The sequence below is a fragment of the Polypterus senegalus genome, chromosome 9 (genome assembly GCF_016835505.1).
Source record: "Polypterus senegalus isolate Bchr_013 chromosome 9, ASM1683550v1, whole genome shotgun sequence".
Taxonomy (NCBI): domain Eukaryota; kingdom Metazoa; phylum Chordata; class Cladistia; order Polypteriformes; family Polypteridae; genus Polypterus; species Polypterus senegalus.
The window spans coordinates 126,710,419-126,727,984 of NC_053162.1; the positions used below are offsets into that span (position 1 = coordinate 126,710,419).

The following is a 17,566-nucleotide window of genomic DNA, read 5'->3' on the forward strand; positions in this document are numbered from 1 at the left end:
CCTAAACTGGATTAAGCAAATATGAGAATGTACATTTTTGTTACAATTATACAGCAGTCTTCCTAGGAATGAACATACTATGGATAGGAAGGCCTGCAAAAGGGGCTCTCATTTTCAAGGCTTGCTATGAGTAAAGTAAAATTTCCCTCCAAACACAAATTAAAAAAAAAAACAAAACTAAATGCTTAGATACCAATGAGTGTACAAGTAGCAGAGCATCAAAGCTAAATCTGCTGTCAATAACAAAGTAGAGGTACCAGCTGTAAAGAGAAAATGAGTTTCCTGATGTTCATGACATTTTCAAATCATAAACTTGCTTTCTCTTAATAACTAAAATTGCTGTTGGCAGCAGCAGTCGACCTGGAAACCAATAATCTCAGTGAGCTGGATTATCCCAGGGTAAGGGGTGGGGCTGGAAGTGGCTGCTAAGCTGATTGACAGTTAAGAGCCACTTGAGGGGTACAGCAATTAAAAAAAATAGGATAGGGAGTAATAGCAGAAATACCCCTTAGTCAGTGAACAGTAAATTAGGACAGCAAGGAAATATAAACACACTTCATGCTTCTGTATTTCACGTTTTTTTGTATTTCATATAGTATTCAAATTTGTTCTTTGTGCTAATATTATTATGTTTATTTGCTTTTCTCTGCACTTTATGTTTCTTAACTCTCTTTATCACACATCCTGATTGTTTGTTTTCATTCTTCTCTCTCTTTCCCTGCTCCCTCCCTCTGTCATTCTCTCTGAGATTCAAACAAATTTTAGTCAAATTAGGCATAACTTGTTAGGCAAGTACAGGAGTTTGACACAGACAGGGTCAGGAAGCGAATGGGAGAGGCAGCAGCCTTTAAAAGAAAGGTTTAGAAAAAGCATTAAAGAGAAAAGGGTCCTTTGAAGTAGAGTGGAAACAAGCAGACATCAAGGTAAGGATGATTTTATTATGTTCAAATAAAGAACTTCTGTCCTCTGCTATTTACAATTTCCTTTCATTTCTCAGTATAATCCTTCAAGCGGGGTAGTATTGAGCACTTCTAGTGCATACATTGGAACACTACATCGCTAGCAATTTGGCTTATTAGCTGTGACACTACTTAATTTTGTGATCTCCAATGGACTCCTTTCCTGTCCAGTGTTGGCTCCTATCTTACAATGTAATACAGGGAGGGTTCTCCCAGGTCTTTGTGACCTTTTATTAGAAAAAGCAGGTCTAAAAAATGAATGAATAAATGAATGAATGAATGTGGCTTTTCAAATTAATTGCTAACTAATATCCTTCTCTAACAACTCATGTAACACTGTCATTCATTGCACACTGGCAGGCACAGAGTTAATTCCTCCCAAATCAGTTTTGCATTATTGGCCTGCTATGCATGTAAATTATCAGGGCCCAGCCAATTCATTCTGAGTTGCCAGCAATTCATTTACATCAATATGCAAACTCAGGTGGAAGGGTTCTTGACAGTGAGGCCTGCACAGTTGTGTATGACACATAAAAACATCACTCATATTTATTTCTGTTCTGTCTCTCTTCCTTCTGACTTTTGCATGAAGCAAAATTTATACATATGTACTATTTTCTCATGCAGGTCCAGCACTAAGGTTTCTTCCTTCTACCGAGGACTGATACCAGATTTTGTCCCAATTGACTGGCCTAAAGAGAAGTGATAATGGGAGAGATTGAGCAGCTCCGTCAAGAGGCAGAATCATTGAAGAAACAGATTGCTGTGAGTGACCTGAGAAACATGGGTAGAGAGGCAATCACTGTCTGCATCTGTGCAATGCAATCCATAGTTTTTGTGATGAAATATAAAGTAGAGTGGTTGTAATAGAGATACTTGAAAGTAAAACATGTGGGCATGGAGAGGAGATAAAGCTGTGATCTCATGAATGGGTTTATGTCAGGTACTAAGTGTTAATTGTAGTTAATCAGTGTTAATTAGGCCCTGCTGTGAATTAAATAACTACTTTTCTTTAGTATGTCTTGGCTATAACGATAACATTTAAAATAGATTCTCTATTGTAAATAAATACAAGCAGCATTGTCCTCTTACAGAATGAAACATACCACATTGTTTACACGTACAAAAGGGCCATCTAATTCTTAAGTCTGCAAACCCCTTCTTCATATTTATTATCATGGGGAATCACCGCCAGCTCTGGCAGCATGGGGTGCAAAACTAAGACGAACCCTAAATCCTTGCTGCAGTGATTTTGAGGTATTTAGAATTATTTATTTAAATATCTCCTGTAGCTGTGTTCACTTAGAAAACCTGTCAGTTTTTTTTTAATTATTTGCAAATGGGTGTTCATCAACATTGATTTCCACAAAAGAATTAATTGAAAAACACTTAAAAACTAAACACTAGCCTACCTCTTGAAATAACAGGCAAATGCTGCCCCCTTTATAGTAATAATTATATGTTGACTCTGTCAGAAAAGTAGCCACTATGGACAGCCACTTCACATACTGGGAAATGATTCGAAGTCCCTTAGTGACAAAAATGTTTCCACAAACAGAATAAGCAAAACTGCTTGATAAGCTTCAGGGTTCCTGGAGTTTGCAGTATTTGTCTTGTTCTTTCTTCTTGGAAAACAAAACTCTGTAGTGTTTAAAGAGTTTATATATAATATATACAGCTACGTAGGCCTACAATTTTCTTGTGAACAAGTTCAGGGTTTTACAGATATCCTAAGTTTTACAAAAGTTATGACAATATGTTGCAATTGTATGTTTGGCATTGTATTTTTAAAATTCTTGCTGTCTGGATACATTCTAATCAACACTTAGCAAAGCCAGACCTCTGACCAAGTGCTGCAGACTAGCAAAGAAAGGTATGTTTTAGAAATGGTCATTTCACCTAGTTAACACTGTGTTTAGAGGACAGAGTCAGGATCTTAGTACCCCATCATTCAATCAATCAGTTATCATTTTATATTATATTATTTATTAACACTGAACCTGATCCTTCCATCAAAAGCCATGGAAAGACTATTGTAACAAATATCCATATCATTATGGTGTAAATACCATGACTACAAGAACAGTCTTTTACATCAAACACTCACTCATACTGGGAAAACCTAAGCTGAGATGAATTTCACTGAGGACACTGGTGAAAATCGACATGCACACAGGAAATAAACACGTCTTTGGAGCTGCAAGTCAGTGCTCTGTGAAACAGTATGCTACCAGGTTGCACTAGTACAAATCGTGCTACAAAGAAATTACTACTGCAACTCAAAAACAATCAAACAATGAAGGAAAAATAATACAGTGCAGTAGGAACAAACAGTACTGTAAAGCAAAGAGAAATACAGGTGAGAAGAGTAATAATACAGCGTTACCTACCTTATTAAGAGAAAAAAAAATGACAATTCAACAGTACAATGAAGAAAAATTACCTTCAGCTTGGTTTGGAATGGCAGGTATCAAAAATGTCACAGGGGCAGAATACAAAATAGATATACATTGATAGTATATTTCATATTCAGAGGTATCTGGACATCATATCAGAATTTAAATTTTGGTGTTATTATGTTTTAATAAAATCCTCATACGGCTTCAGAAATATATGACTCCCTGCTTTTGGTGGTGAATTAACTGAAGGTTTTAAAACTTACAACATAATTAATTACCTTGAAATATCACTGCAATGATGGATGTTGTAGTTTTGTTACTTTTTTGCAAATGAAGTGACAAAAACAATGTTTAAATAGGTAATGCTAACCGTTTATCAAAGATACTTTATATAAATAGTAACAATAATTATCATCATTATGTGACACTGAAAAATTGTAATTGCAAAAGTTGAATTAAGAAATATATAGAATTGTCCAAATCAGTGAACCAAAGGTGGCATTAAAAACTATTGAAACGAATCTGTGAAATGTTGCACTTTTTTTGATCTACAGGAGGCCCGTAAGGCTGTGGCTGATACAACACTTGCGGATATTGCTGCAGGAATAGAAGTAGTTGGACGAATTCAGCTGAGGACAAGAAGGACCCTACGTGGACATTTAGCTAAAATATATGCAATGCACTGGTCAACTGACTCCCGGTAAGTCTGCCTAGTTAAATTGCCAATCAAAACTGAGGTTTTAGTTAAACTTTCCCTCACCAAACTGAGTCCTTCATATCTACCAATAAAGTAACCGATATTGTGCTTCCCATGGCTATGAAACATATGGCTTATGGATGTATTATTTTTTATTAATTCTATTGTTATATAGTATATGTTATAAATCCATCCAATTACCGAACTCTTTCTCAATACATTGTGACAGGTAACTAAAGTGTATTCTGCCAGCAACAGTTACAAGAAAGGACATTGCTCTGCACAGCATGCTAGTCCATTGCATTATACCTTCAAAATAACACACAAGTTCTGTATATTTTGATTAAACATTTAGATAGCGGACACACAACCACTCTGGTACTGATTCCTATCTTGTCCCAAAGCTAAAACAGAATCAGGCACTTTCAGAAAATGCTAGATATTTTTAGAAAACACTTGTGATAATATGTTCATTCTTATACTTCATTAATAAGTGGGCTGAGTGTACTGTATTTATTTAATATATAGGAAGTTATACAAAATATGCAATGTATTGGTTTGATTTTTACAGTACAATAAACTTGAAAATATACTTACCAATATCAAGCAATTACTATTTCGACGTGGATAAAACATTTTATGCATTTTTAAATCATGTACCATCTTACTTTACATAGCATTAATTAATATACAAATAATATACATTTACTAATAATTGTAATTAATTTTACTTTAATTATGCTATTTAAGTCTATCATCCACTATGAGATATTTTATGCAACAAATTAGGGTTTTTTATAAGGCTTTTAATGCAATACAATTTAAAAATAATTTACATTTATATATTTTAGATATCCTAGCTTTTCAGAAAATGAAAAAACAAAGATTATTTACAAAACGTTTTCAATGCATATTTTATAACTTTGGGTAGATTTTAAATTATTGTACAAAACCTGCATATATATATATACACTATATATACTGCTCAAAAGAATTAAAGGAACACTTTTTAATCAGAGTGTAGCATAAAGTCAATGAAACTTCTGGGATATTAATCTGGTCAGTTAAGTAGCAGAGGGGGTTGTTAATCAGTTTCAGCTGCTGTGGTGTTAATGAAATTAACAACAGATGCACTAGAGGGGCAACAATGAGATGACCCCCAAAACAGGAATGGTTTAACAGGTGGAGGCCATTGACATTTTTCCCTCCTCATCTTTTCTGACTGTTTCTTCACTAGTTTTGCATTTGGCTACAGTCTGTGTCACTACTGGTAGCATGAGGCGATACCTGGACCCTACAGAGGTTGCACAGGTAGTCCAACTTCTCCAGGATGGCACATCAATACGTTTCATTGCCAGAAGGTTTGCTGTGTCTCCCTGCACAGTCTCAAGGGCATGAAGGAGATTCTAGGAGACAAGCAGTTACTCTAGGAGAGCTAGAGAGGGCAATAGAAGGTCCATAACCCATCAGCAGGACCAGTATCTGCTCCTTTGGGCAAGGAGGAACAGGATGAGCACTGCCAGAGCCCTACAAAATGACCTCCAGCAGGCCACTGGTGTGAATGTCTCTGACCAAACAAACAGAAAGACTTTATGAGGGTGACCCAAGGGCCCCATGTCCTCTAATGGGCCCTGAGCTCACTGCCCAGCAGCATTCAGCTCGATTGGCATTCGCCATAGAATACCAGAATTGGCAGATGCACAACTGGTGCCCTGTGCTTTTTACAGATGAGAGCAGGTTCACCCTGAGCACGTGACAGAAGTGAAAGGGTCTGGAGAAGCCATGGAGAACATTATGCTGCCTGTAACATCATTCAGCATGAGCAGTTTGGTGGTGGGTTAATGATTGTCTGGGGAGGCATATCCATGGAGGGTCACACAGACCGCTACAGGCTTGACAAAGGCACCTTGGCTGCCATTAGGTATCAGGATGAAATCCTTGGACCCATTGTCAGACCCTATGCTGGTACAGTGGCTCCTGGTGCACGACAATTCCTGGCCTCATATGGTGAGAGTATGCAGGCAGTTCCTGGAGGATGAAGGAATTGATACCATTGACTGGCCACCACACTTTCCTGACCTAAATCCAATAGAACACCTCTGGGACATTATGTTTTGGTCCATCCAATGCCACCAGGTTGCACCTTAGACTGCCCAGGAGCTCAGTGATGCCCTGGTCCAGATCTGGGAGGTGATCCCCCACAACACCATCTGTCATCTCATTAGAAGCATGCACCGATGTTGTCAGGCATGTATACAAGAACACAGGGGCCATACAAAGTGCTGCGTACAATTTTGAGTTGCTGCAATTAAATTTTGGCAAAATGGACTAGCCTGCCGCATACTTTTTCACTCTGATTTTTGGGGCGTCTTTGAATTCAGGGCTCTGTAGGTTGATCATTTTCATTTCCATCAAATGATGTGGCATCCTTTCGTTCCTAACACATTACCCAGTCTATATCAGTATAGATATCCAGGAGGATTTCTTTTTCCCATTGAGATCTGATGTGTTTTCAAAGTATCCCTTTAATTTTTTTGAGCAGTTTATATATATACTATATATATATATATATATATATATATATATATATATATATATATATATATATATATATATATATATAATATGTGTGTGTGTGTGAACATTATGCATTAAGTTATTTTGCATTTTTTCAGTTGTGTAAAGATACAGAATTTAACTTACTGTACTTGAAAATGACTAACATGGAAATTTTTAAAAAGCTTTGCCAGCCATCCATTATCCAACCTGCTATATCCTAACTACAGGGTCACGGGGGTCTGCTGGAGCCAATCCCAGCCAACACAGAGCGCAAGGCAGGAAATAAACCCTGGGCAGGGTGTGCACACACACACACTCACACACCAAGCACACACTAGGGACAATTTAGAATCGCCAATGTACCTAACTGCATGTCTTTGGACTGTGGGAGGAAACAAAAAGCTTAGCATACCAGAAATTAAAAGAAAAGCATTAAAAGGCACTCTATCGCTCTAATAATACATATTATTTGATGGCACCTACCAGACAATCAAGGTAACCTTACAAAGCATAAAATCAACAGTAACATAAAAAGTAATATTAAAAATAACAATAAAATAAAGCATTATATATAATAAATACAAATCAAAGCCTATTTATTTTCTGAACGTGGAGTAACTAATTCATTGTCCCATTAGCTTGGAGCCTGTCTTCTCATCATTTGGTACAAGGGAGGCAAACAGCGTGGTATACAAAAACACACATGGAACACAGGGGGCAATTTAGAGTCACCAGTCATCTTAAAATCTCTCAAGGCGAACAAGTAAACCAGATATGACTGTACTGGGATTTGAAAAATTTAAATTTAATTTAAAAATGTCAGACTATATTATATTATGAATTATATTATATATAATATAATTCAAATAAAAACTGGTCCGTCCGTTTTCCTGGCCAAATTCATGGTAATAGAGTATGCTATACCTTTACCATAAGGTCCACGCAGGTACAAACGTTGGATGAAACTTTAGTCTATACCAGGCTTCACATATGTTTCGCCTACCAACCTGACCAGATATCGTTCATAATGTTGCATTCGCAAAGCACTTACATTTACACCATATACAGTACAAGATAAATTAATGAAAACCTGGTCTGCCAAAAAAAAAATACTTTAAGTAAACACTTCGTCCTCATCAAATGTTCACGCTCGGTTGCGTATTTTTGTCGGTTTTCTTTCCTTTTCCTCCGTGTTTTATTATTGTTGTTGTTGTTATTATTTTGGGGTTTTTTTTGCAACTTGGGGAAGTTTTACCTGAGAATTTCCGGACCCATAGCTTTCAGCGTTTACCCGAGCCCACAGTAGGAGAGTGCTGATTTAGCCACGCCCATCCTGTATGTGCTAATCAGGTCGGACATTGTTTTATTTTTAACTGCGATATGGTTCTTAGTCCATATTTTTTCTGTTAAAATTTGTGTTGTGTTCTAGTTTATTATTATTATTTAAAGCTTGGGGTACAGTCAATGCTCACTCAGTACCTGAGATGCGTGCACGCAGATAAAACCCATATTTGGCTCCGAATGAGATAGTGTACTCGTACCCCTATATTGAAACAAGTAGGAGCGAAACATTTATTAATTTTCCCCTTACTGTCATCGTTCCAATTTAAAGTGGGATTTCATCGTTTAATGCTGGATTACAGAGGCAACGCTTTGGTTTTTTATTATATTTTTTAATTATATGCAGCTCTCAGATTTGTCGGGTTAGCATTGCTAATTTGTCCTGCCCTAGCCCACTGAAATAAAATAGCACTTTATATAAGCCATGTTTCTTTTTTTCTGCTACAATTCCACAACCTACTTTTTTTTCCAAAAGTATGTTGCAAAACAGGTTAGCTGAGCACTATAAATTATGGGTGTGAGCTTAAGTGTGGGCAACGATCGACTGACCTCGAAATTACGGTGGGTCCCAGTCTAGTACTCGATACTGCTCGGTAGAGTGTAAAACGACTCCGCAGGTTTAAAAAAATGGATGGGTGAATGCCTTTCCTCTCGCCGCCTATGTTGTATGGTAAAGCGAAGGAGACCACGCTCATGGAGTCGCGCTGTGGGCCAGTGTGTGTGTGTGTCCTTCGTTGAAGCATTCCATGTGAAGCCTGAAAACCAAAAGGACTGATTGAGATCATTTACGTTAGGCAGAATGCCTACAGGGGGCTGGATGGTCTCGTGGCCTGGAACCCCAGCAGTTGTTTGTTTTTTTTCTCCAGCCGTCTGTAGTTTATTTGCCTTTTCTGTCCTACCAGGCAATCAAACCTTACATTTATTCAATGTTAATTAGTATTGCCTAATTTAATTTTTGTATTTCGTCTTTTTTCTCTTTCTTTATCCTGTAAAGCACTTTGAGCTACATCTTTTGTATGAAAATGTGTTATATGTTGTTTTTGTTGAAGAGGCTTTGGCGTTTTCGTCAAGTTAATGTGAAGTGGGAGAATCCCCAGTTTAGTTTTCGCGCTGTCTACGAGTACTCGGAACGCAGAACAGGAGGAAAAAGGACTGGGCTCTTGAAGATCAGGGGTCATACGGTAGATAGGTTGGGATTAGGGCTCTCAGAGATCAGGGGCCGTGGCTGGATAGGGTGGTCCAGATCTAATTATGCAATTTTTATTACGCTATAACCTACGTTTATTACATAGAGAATTCCAACATTTGTTGCCTATAGATGGCAGCACCTGCCCCGCATTCCAAAATGGCGGGGAAACGATTGTCAGTCGAACAGCGGGTGCGATGTGTTCGCCTTTTAATAATTGCATAATTAGATGTGGACCACCATGTAGACAACACGCCACTGCAGTATTGTGAAATTTATATAAAAAAGTGAAAAACATAACAACTTTGACTTATTTTTGCATGTAAAACTCCCATTTTTCTTTTTTTTCCTGTGGAGTTTGTTCCTTTAATTGTAGCCTAATGATAATAATTAACGATGTGTGGGGTAGACAACATGGCAAAAAAAGAGAACGAGGAAAGGTTGCAGCTACTTGGATCTCTTAATTAACCAAAACATCCGGAAAGTAAGAGTGGGCTACAAGAACCAAGTTTACCTACCCATTACAGAATACATTCCAACCAATTCCAGTACCCACAATTTATTTTCAAAATATTCCCAATGCACATTTATAACTTTGTATAGATTTTATATGCTAAATTGGATATATGTGGGATTGTTATTCCAACATTAGGCCACAGGTGCAATGCAGCATCCAACCTGGATAGGACAGCAGGCTATCACAGTGCAAACACACACACATACACTCATGTTGGCTGTTACAGTAACCAATTAATCTAACATGCATATTTTTGGTATATGAAAGGATAACCAATGTACTGCAAGACATGATTGTAAAGGTATATAATAGAGATACATTTTGTGGAGTGTTTTAAACAGGTATCAATTAAAAATAAATGAAGAAATCTTACCAGAAACTCTTTGTATTTGCAGGCTGCTGGTCAGTGCCTCACAGGATGGCAAACTCATTGTCTGGGACAGTTACACTACCAATAAGGTAAATCTATTATGTGAGGTTTTTTATTTTGTTAATAAGCCTAATTTACTGCAAACCTGAGGTAACAGTGAATTTATATAAAGTACTTACTAGCTGAATAAACCCAGGAACCTGATTGTGTTTCACAGCAGATAAATCACAAATATAAAGCAATCCCACTTTATACAGATGTACATCCGTTAATAAAAAAAAGTAGCAAAAGAGCATTTGTCTTGATATGTGGGGAGCTCTGGTGCATCTGTCTCAAGTCTATTCTCAGTTCCTGGATGATTCATTGAGACATTTGGAAGAGATGTGATTAGAATAGCTATTAGTAGTATCACTCACTTTAGGCATTGAAACTATGATAATCATAATACTTGCAGTATTAGGTATAATGAAGTAGAGCTTAATATAAAAGGTGGCAGTAGAGTAGTAAAGTGATATGTTAATGTTTCACCACCTCAGCAGTTTATTTAGTTTTTTTGCATGTAGACTGTGTTTATCCAAACTGTGTTTTTTTGAACTGATTAAATCAAGGTCAAAGTCACTGTAGAACCAATCTGTTTATTACACAGCTGCAGATGACAGCCACAAGGATTATTTTAGATTGATTTTTATGCAGTATATACAGTGGAACATCCAATTGCTAGCCTATTGCAATAAAATTATATGTTTTATTAAGAGCTGTATTTTAATACATCCTTATTGGGAATAGATGGTAACCAAACCATAATTATTGTCATAATAGCATTTATGACATGCCTGCTTATCTAATGCTAATTACTAATAACTGTTTTAGGAATTGTTTGCTGTACAGCATAAAATTATTTTAAATTTGGGCTAATCTCTAGATAAATAACTTTTGTCAGGATCACCAGAACACTACAATAGAAAAAAAAGAAACTGCCCTATCCTGCTCATCTTGTTGCCACCATGCCACTAATTAGGATAAATGGCATTAAAATGGGTGGAGGGATAAATTGACATTTTTAAGTGGTAATTAGAGTACCTTACATTCTTCAGGAACTTTTGCGGTGTGGGCCACCTTATCCCATAGAAATATAGAATTAAATGCCTTTATTGAGAACAAATGAGAAGGTTGACAGAGGAACAATGTAAACATATATCATTCAATAGCACAAACAACATCTCTAAGCTCAACCAATGTCCTGATCCTTTTGTAGAGGTAGGGACATCTTAGATACTTTCTCCACACCCACAAACACCAATCCATATCACCTTATTCTCTCTGTGACTTCCAAAGAAGGATATATGAATCAGGGCAGTATTAGGTTAAGTATGTCTTTCCATTATCATAACATGTTATTCTAAACTCGCTTAATCTAATGTAGGTTTGCAGCAGGCCAGAGCCTAATCCCAGCAGGACTGACCATAAGGCAAGGGGAGCCAGTCCATTGCAGTTCTCAATTTATGACATAATCAAATCCATATAGTGTTCAATATGGAATCACTAATTGACTTTTTTGGAATTATTGGCACAAAATGGGGATAACCAGTAAGAAATCTAATATAGAGAAGACAATGCAGAAGCACAGGATTCAAACCCAGGATCATGGGACCTTCCCCACATTGGTTTAGCTTCCTGTAAATTAAAGCACCTATTGTGTACTGACTAACAGCTGCAATTACCACCACACTACCACAATTTTGACATCAGCCATTAAATCAGCAATACCACCCCACCACACTCCCCCCCCAGACCACACACAACATCAACATGCAGTGCTTCCTATATCAGTCTTTAATTACTAAGGCCCATTCCCAGGATTTCTCTCTATCCAAAAACAGACAATTGGATTTTCAAACATGCTATTGAGGTAGGACAAACTCTAATCACCAGAAATATCTCAGGAAGTGCCATGTATTTACTGTACATGATTTCACAATGGTGTATTGGAAAGGCAGTAAATAGTATTTACGTTAATAATAGCATTTTAAGGGCTGGTTTTATAGCAGGGATACTTATGTCATTTCTTTCACAGTGTAACATGTTTTCAGTTCTGGTTTTAAAAGAAATAATATGAACACTATAATTTACATGTCATTTCAGAATGTTCTGGAGATAATAAAACTTATTCACACAACACAGTGATCCTGTTTAGATCCAAATCTGGATAGAGTCAATGTCAGTTTTTTCTGTGTATTCTACTTCTTACCTATGTTTTAAAGATGTGCACATTTAATAGATTATGACAGGACAGTTATATCTTTTGATCAGATGACAGAAGTCAGATTACATTGCCATACAACAAATGGCACACAGGCTACATGCAAAAAAATATTCAAGGAAGTGACTGCTTCCAGGATGACGGTTGCCTGCTGATAAAGCATGGGTAAAGATTAAAGATGACAGCCCTTTATCCAGTAATCTCCTAACATCCATATGTTCTTGGGCACTAAAGATGGCAAGGTTTTGAGATTTGAGTAAAGCATGAGATAAATTTCTTTCTATATTCTAGGTCAATGCCATCCCACTTCGTTCCTCTTGGGTCATGACCTGTGCTTATGCTCCATCTGGAAACTTTGTGGCTTGTGGAGGGTTGGACAATATGTGTTCTATTTACAATCTAAAAACCCGTGAGGGAAATGTAAAGGTCAGCCGTGAGCTGGCTGCCCACACAGGTAAGCAGAAATCAGAAATAGTAAATTATAAGATCATTAAGCTTTATCAGTGTCAAGCTGCTGAATTCTAAGTTGCAGCATGAGTGATGGTCAGTAGACATTATGAATTTGTTTAGCTGTTATGTTTGACCATGCCCATATTTAAAGTTATGTATTTTAAAACATTCTTGTTCATCATGGCATTGGAGAGAGGTGACCTGTGGCATGTTGGTCGGACACAACAGTAGTGACATCATTAAACGTTTAGACCATATACCCTTGTTTGACTGAATTTAATTCTAAACTCTTGTCCTTTTGTTTGGCAGGTTATTTGTCCTGTTGCCGGTTTCTGAATGATAATGAAATTGTGACTAGCTCTGGTGATACTACCTGGTGAGCAACAATGGATTTGAACTATATTCTAGTTGAGAATATTGTCAGTGCATAACAGTGGGGGAACACTGAATGATGCACCTTCATTATTTAACCCTGAATTCTGGTGTATCTCCTAAAATCACCAGTGCATTTATTTTTCTTTTTTCTTCTAGTGCATTGTGGGATATTGAGACTGGAACACAGAAGACAGTTTATACTGGCCATAGTGGAGACTGCATGAGCCTGGCAGTATCACCAGACTTCACCTTTTTTATTTCTGGAGCTTGTGATGCAACTGCCAAACTTTGGGATATCCGAGAGGGTTCCTGTCGACAGACATTTTACGGGCATGAGTCAGACATCAATGCTATTTGTGTGAGTTTCAACCTGTGTTTTAGCATCTACTTCCATGTGTCCAACTGTCTTTAACATGAATTCTTTTATTTTCTTTCCCCCATATTCAGTTCTTCCCAAGTGGCCAAGCCATTTGCACTGGTTCTGACGATGCAACTTGCAAACTTTTTGACTTGCGTGCTGACCAAGAGCTGATCGCATTCTCACATGAGAGCATCATCTGTGGAATTACATCTATTTCTACTTCTCGGAGTGGGCGTCTCATCTTGGCTGGTTATGATGATTTCAACTGCAACATCTGGGACACACTAAAAGCAGAACGTGTTGGTGAGAGCCTTTGATACTATAACTGCACTTTCTTGCTGTCAGTGCCCATTTACAACTATCATCCATCCATCCATTTTCCAACCCACTGAATCCGAACACAGGGTCACGGGGGTCTGCTGGAGCCAATCCCAGCCAACACAGGGCACAAGGCAGGAACCAATCCTGGGCAGGGTGCCAACCCACCGCAGACAACTATCATGCAAGTTCAATATTTCATCCGCCTTTATTAAATTCAGTTCACTTGAGATTTTTTTTGTATAACATTCTTCACTGAGTGCAGGCATTTACTGTTGCGACAAGTTCTTAGGTAAAACGCAAGTATAGATTACACAAATTACTAGATACAGAATTGGTACAGATAGACATAGATTTGTTTAAACACACAAAACAAAGTAGAAACTGATTATCATAAATGGAAACCAACAATATCTTTCCATTAATTAATTGTTGAACTATGGCAGGTTGACAACAGAGAGGAAAACCATTGCACAGATTAAACAAAAGGATTCTGGTTTCCAATCTGATCCGTTTGTTGTTTAAAAGGTCCATTTCTAGTGTGTAGCCTAGTAAAACTCAACCCTGCTTGTCCTTAAAGACTTAGTGTATTGAATATACCTGTCGTACTTTCATTTTTTTGCAGTTATACAGGAGAGGTTCTGTTTTTTTTTTAACATATGAACTCATACTCAATATTCAAAACTGTTATAATTGTTCCTTGGATTTTTAAGGCTATCCATTCTTTTTTTTTCATTCATTCTTCACTTTTATGCAAATAATTTTACAGTTTTTGGGGTCTGGGGCATTGACTTAAAACATTTTAAAAATGTGTCATGTTATTATCCACGTATAGAATATCAACTTTTACATAAAATATTTCAATTGTTGATAGTCTTTTTTTCCTATTTGTCCCTTTTTGCTTTTTCTAACATATCTTCTTTAGCTATTCTCTTCCATTCTCACAAGAGCTGAGCCCAACTAGGGTCTTTCATTAATGCTCACAGAAACATTAAATAAAAAGACAACCACTAGAATGTAACCTGACAGAAATTATTACCTGTCTTTGTTCTACTAGATGTGTCATTTCCAGGTACACCTGCATTGGAAGATGTGTGTTGATATTTTATTTTCTTCATTTCAAATTGCATACAACAGTTTAAATCTTTACAAATGGTGTGTTTCTCACAAGTACTTTGTTCCCCTCATCTCAAAGACATTATTTTTAAGATCCCATCTGTAACCCTAAATATGAAGTAATAATTTACCAGGGAAAAAACAATCTAATACTCTGTTTACAAAGGTCTTTTTAGTCAAGTAAATGTTTTTTTTTATGATATATGAACTATTGCTTTTGACACTGAATAGGTTATACTTAAACCTTATTTAGGAATATTGGGTTATATGGGCAATGGAAATAAAAATGTGAGTTTTTCAGCCTGGATGAGTCTTTTTCTGGTGCCTAATGTAGCTTTCCCTTTAAATGTTAATACAATACCTCTAGGGATTTTCTTCACCCACATTAGAAGTCATTTTACAATTCTGATGACTATCCTTTTTCTTCAATTCACAGGAGTGCTGTCAGGTCATGACAACAGAGTCAGCTGTATTGGTGTGACTGCTGATGGCATGGCTGCCGCCACAGGATCCTGGGACAGTTTTCTTAAAATCTGGAACTAAGACGACAATTTAACAGGACAACAAATCAGAAATGGATGTCGTCTATCACTATTAATCTCCGACTGAAAATGGTTAAAGTTTGTGAAGAATGAAACCGTATACCTACAGTCCTCTTGACCAGTAAAGGTCCAACAACCTGACTGCATATTTTAGTGAAGTTGAGATGTAGAATTGATGACAGATGCACAAATGATGCTTCTCTTTTTTACTGTACAAGTTTCTTTCTTGACCAATGTACATTTATGCATCTGACCCTCTACTCTCACTTCTGAGTCAATTTCCAACTGCCAGTTAGAGATGAAAAAACGGTTAGGATTTCAAATGCATTGGAATGATGTAGTTGTTCAAATGTAGCTGTGACCAGTTGTGTGGGATTGTAAGTCTGGCATTATAATTATTTTTATTTTTTTTTTGTGTATGACTTAAGTGGTATCATTCCCATTTCAGTCTTACAAATATGATTATATTCAATTTTGTCTTAATAGGTTTGATTCTGGCAGGTAAATTATTGGACATAGTTCCACAATCTATTTAATTCATTCTAGAATGAGTTTCTTTTCCAAAATGGCAAGGTTCAATATTTTTTTTAATCCAAATTTACCAGATAATCAAAGTGTTTTTTGTTTACCTATACACATTTTTAAAATGCACATTCACTTAACATATCTCATGGGGTTTATATAGTGGCAGAAATATTAACTGCAAAGCCATTCGAGTATAAGATCCACTGAAATTGCTTTGTCATTGGCTTACTTAAACAAGTGCTTATAGCTTCTGTGGTAGAGCAAAATGTTAGCTGAAAAATATGGGTATAAAATTAAATCTTTTTAAATATATCTGGGAAAATCCACATTTAGTCAGTTTCAGTGAAGGAGGCATTAGGCTGTAGCACAGCTTTCAACTTAGAGATACATTTGAGATTAAGGGCTAGATTTGCAGCCTTTAACAGTACATTAATCCTAACGAATCCAACAGGCCTGTGCTCACAGATTTGAGTTGCTGGTCAGCTACCATTTCTGTTTCTAAAGGCAATGATTAAAGAGGGTTACACTGTGATTTGCCCCAGCGAACAGCATCCAATTCTAGACTCAGCGACAATGGGGAATTTGTGTTTTCTACCCATATTCATGTGGGTGTGTCTTTTTATTTTTCTTACATCCTTAACTCATGAGTTAGGTTAATTGTATATAAACTAAGCCAGCATTTACTAAGTGCAGGTATGAGTATTTCATCTGAGATAGGCTGGCATTTAATCAAGAGTTGGTTCCACTCTTGGAGAAAGCACTCCTCTAATGCAAAAAGTTGAAAAATAAACAGGCTATTAAAAACAACTGAATACTAAGATTTATTAAGACAATCTATAAACCATATTGTCAGATGTGTTATTGCTAATTTGTAGTGTAGCTCAACTTTGACAAGACTACCCATTTGCCATCCTTTCAGTTTATTAACCTCATGCCTCAAAATCCAGACTTGTTTTTATGCCAGTCTAACAGGTCTTTTATCTCCTTCCAAGTTAGCCATCCACATAACTCCTAATACTAGTGGATTCTGGCTTCACCATAATAAGAACTATAAATGAGGCAATGGTGAACTCGTCGACCTGGTTTCCCAGTAACTTATGACGAATCACTTTAAGAAATAAATACAGTAATAACATTTCAGATTAAAACCATGTTATACATTTGACAACTCAAAGCATTTGCCAATCAAATTTGAACTGTGGAACATTACATATTTAGCAAACTGCTATTTTTGGGGTGTTTTAAATTTTCTATCCCAATTTTGTACAGATTTATAGCTCTATAAATGAAAATTTATTGTATTTGTACAGCCACATGAGAAAAGTCGTTTCATTTAAAAAAAAATGATCCCTATTTGTCCTTGTACAGATCTCCAACTCTCCAGGATTTATTCTTAAGAAGTCGGGTGTAAATGTGCACTAATCAAACTGGCCAGTGTCTTTAGAGGCTGGCATTCTGGCTATTGGGGTGGGATGAATGATATTCACACTTATAAAATTAATTAATTTATTAATTACACAAAAAAAAAGCTTCCCCAGTTAACATTTGGGATGACAATATTCTTGTTTTATTTATTATTGTTTTTAAAGAA

General features: G+C 36.7%; 1 protein-coding gene across 3 annotated transcripts; it reads left to right on the top strand.

The window, feature by feature from the left end:
- Window positions 1-802: 802 nt before the first annotated feature.
- On the top strand, window positions 803-17,549 carry gnb3a (guanine nucleotide binding protein (G protein), beta polypeptide 3a). 3 transcript variants are annotated; one of them, XM_039763789.1, is made up of 9 exons: window positions 803-923; window positions 1,587-1,724; window positions 3,913-4,058; window positions 10,054-10,117; window positions 12,580-12,742; window positions 13,048-13,114; window positions 13,270-13,471; window positions 13,561-13,777; window positions 15,345-17,549. In XM_039763789.1, exons 2-9 carry the CDS (start codon window positions 1,668-1,670, stop codon window positions 15,449-15,451), a joined length of 1,023 nt encoding a protein of 340 aa, XP_039619723.1. In that variant the 5' UTR covers window positions 803-923; window positions 1,587-1,667; the 3' UTR covers window positions 15,452-17,549. The 3 variants fall into 3 exon arrangements, with proteins under 3 accessions (XP_039619723.1, XP_039619725.1, XP_039619724.1); XM_039763791.1 differs by lacking the exons at window positions 803-923; window positions 1,587-1,724; window positions 3,913-4,058 and adding an exon at window positions 7,934-7,964; XM_039763790.1 differs by lacking the exons at window positions 803-923; window positions 1,587-1,724; window positions 3,913-4,058 and adding an exon at window positions 8,053-8,516.
- The last annotated feature ends 17 nt before the right edge of the window (window positions 17,550-17,566 follow it).

Coding starts and splice junctions, on each gene's coding strand:
- gnb3a (XM_039763789.1), top strand. CDS start 1,668: ATGGGAGAGATTGAGCAGCTCCGTCAAGAGGCAGAATCATTGAAGAAA. Junction 4,059..10,053: donor CACTGGTCAACTGACTCCCG/GTAAGTCTGCCT, acceptor TTGTATTTGCAG/GCTGCTGGTCAGTGCCTCAC. Junction 12,743..13,047: donor TGAGCTGGCTGCCCACACAG/GTAAGCAGAAAT, acceptor TTTGTTTGGCAG/GTTATTTGTCCTGTTGCCGG.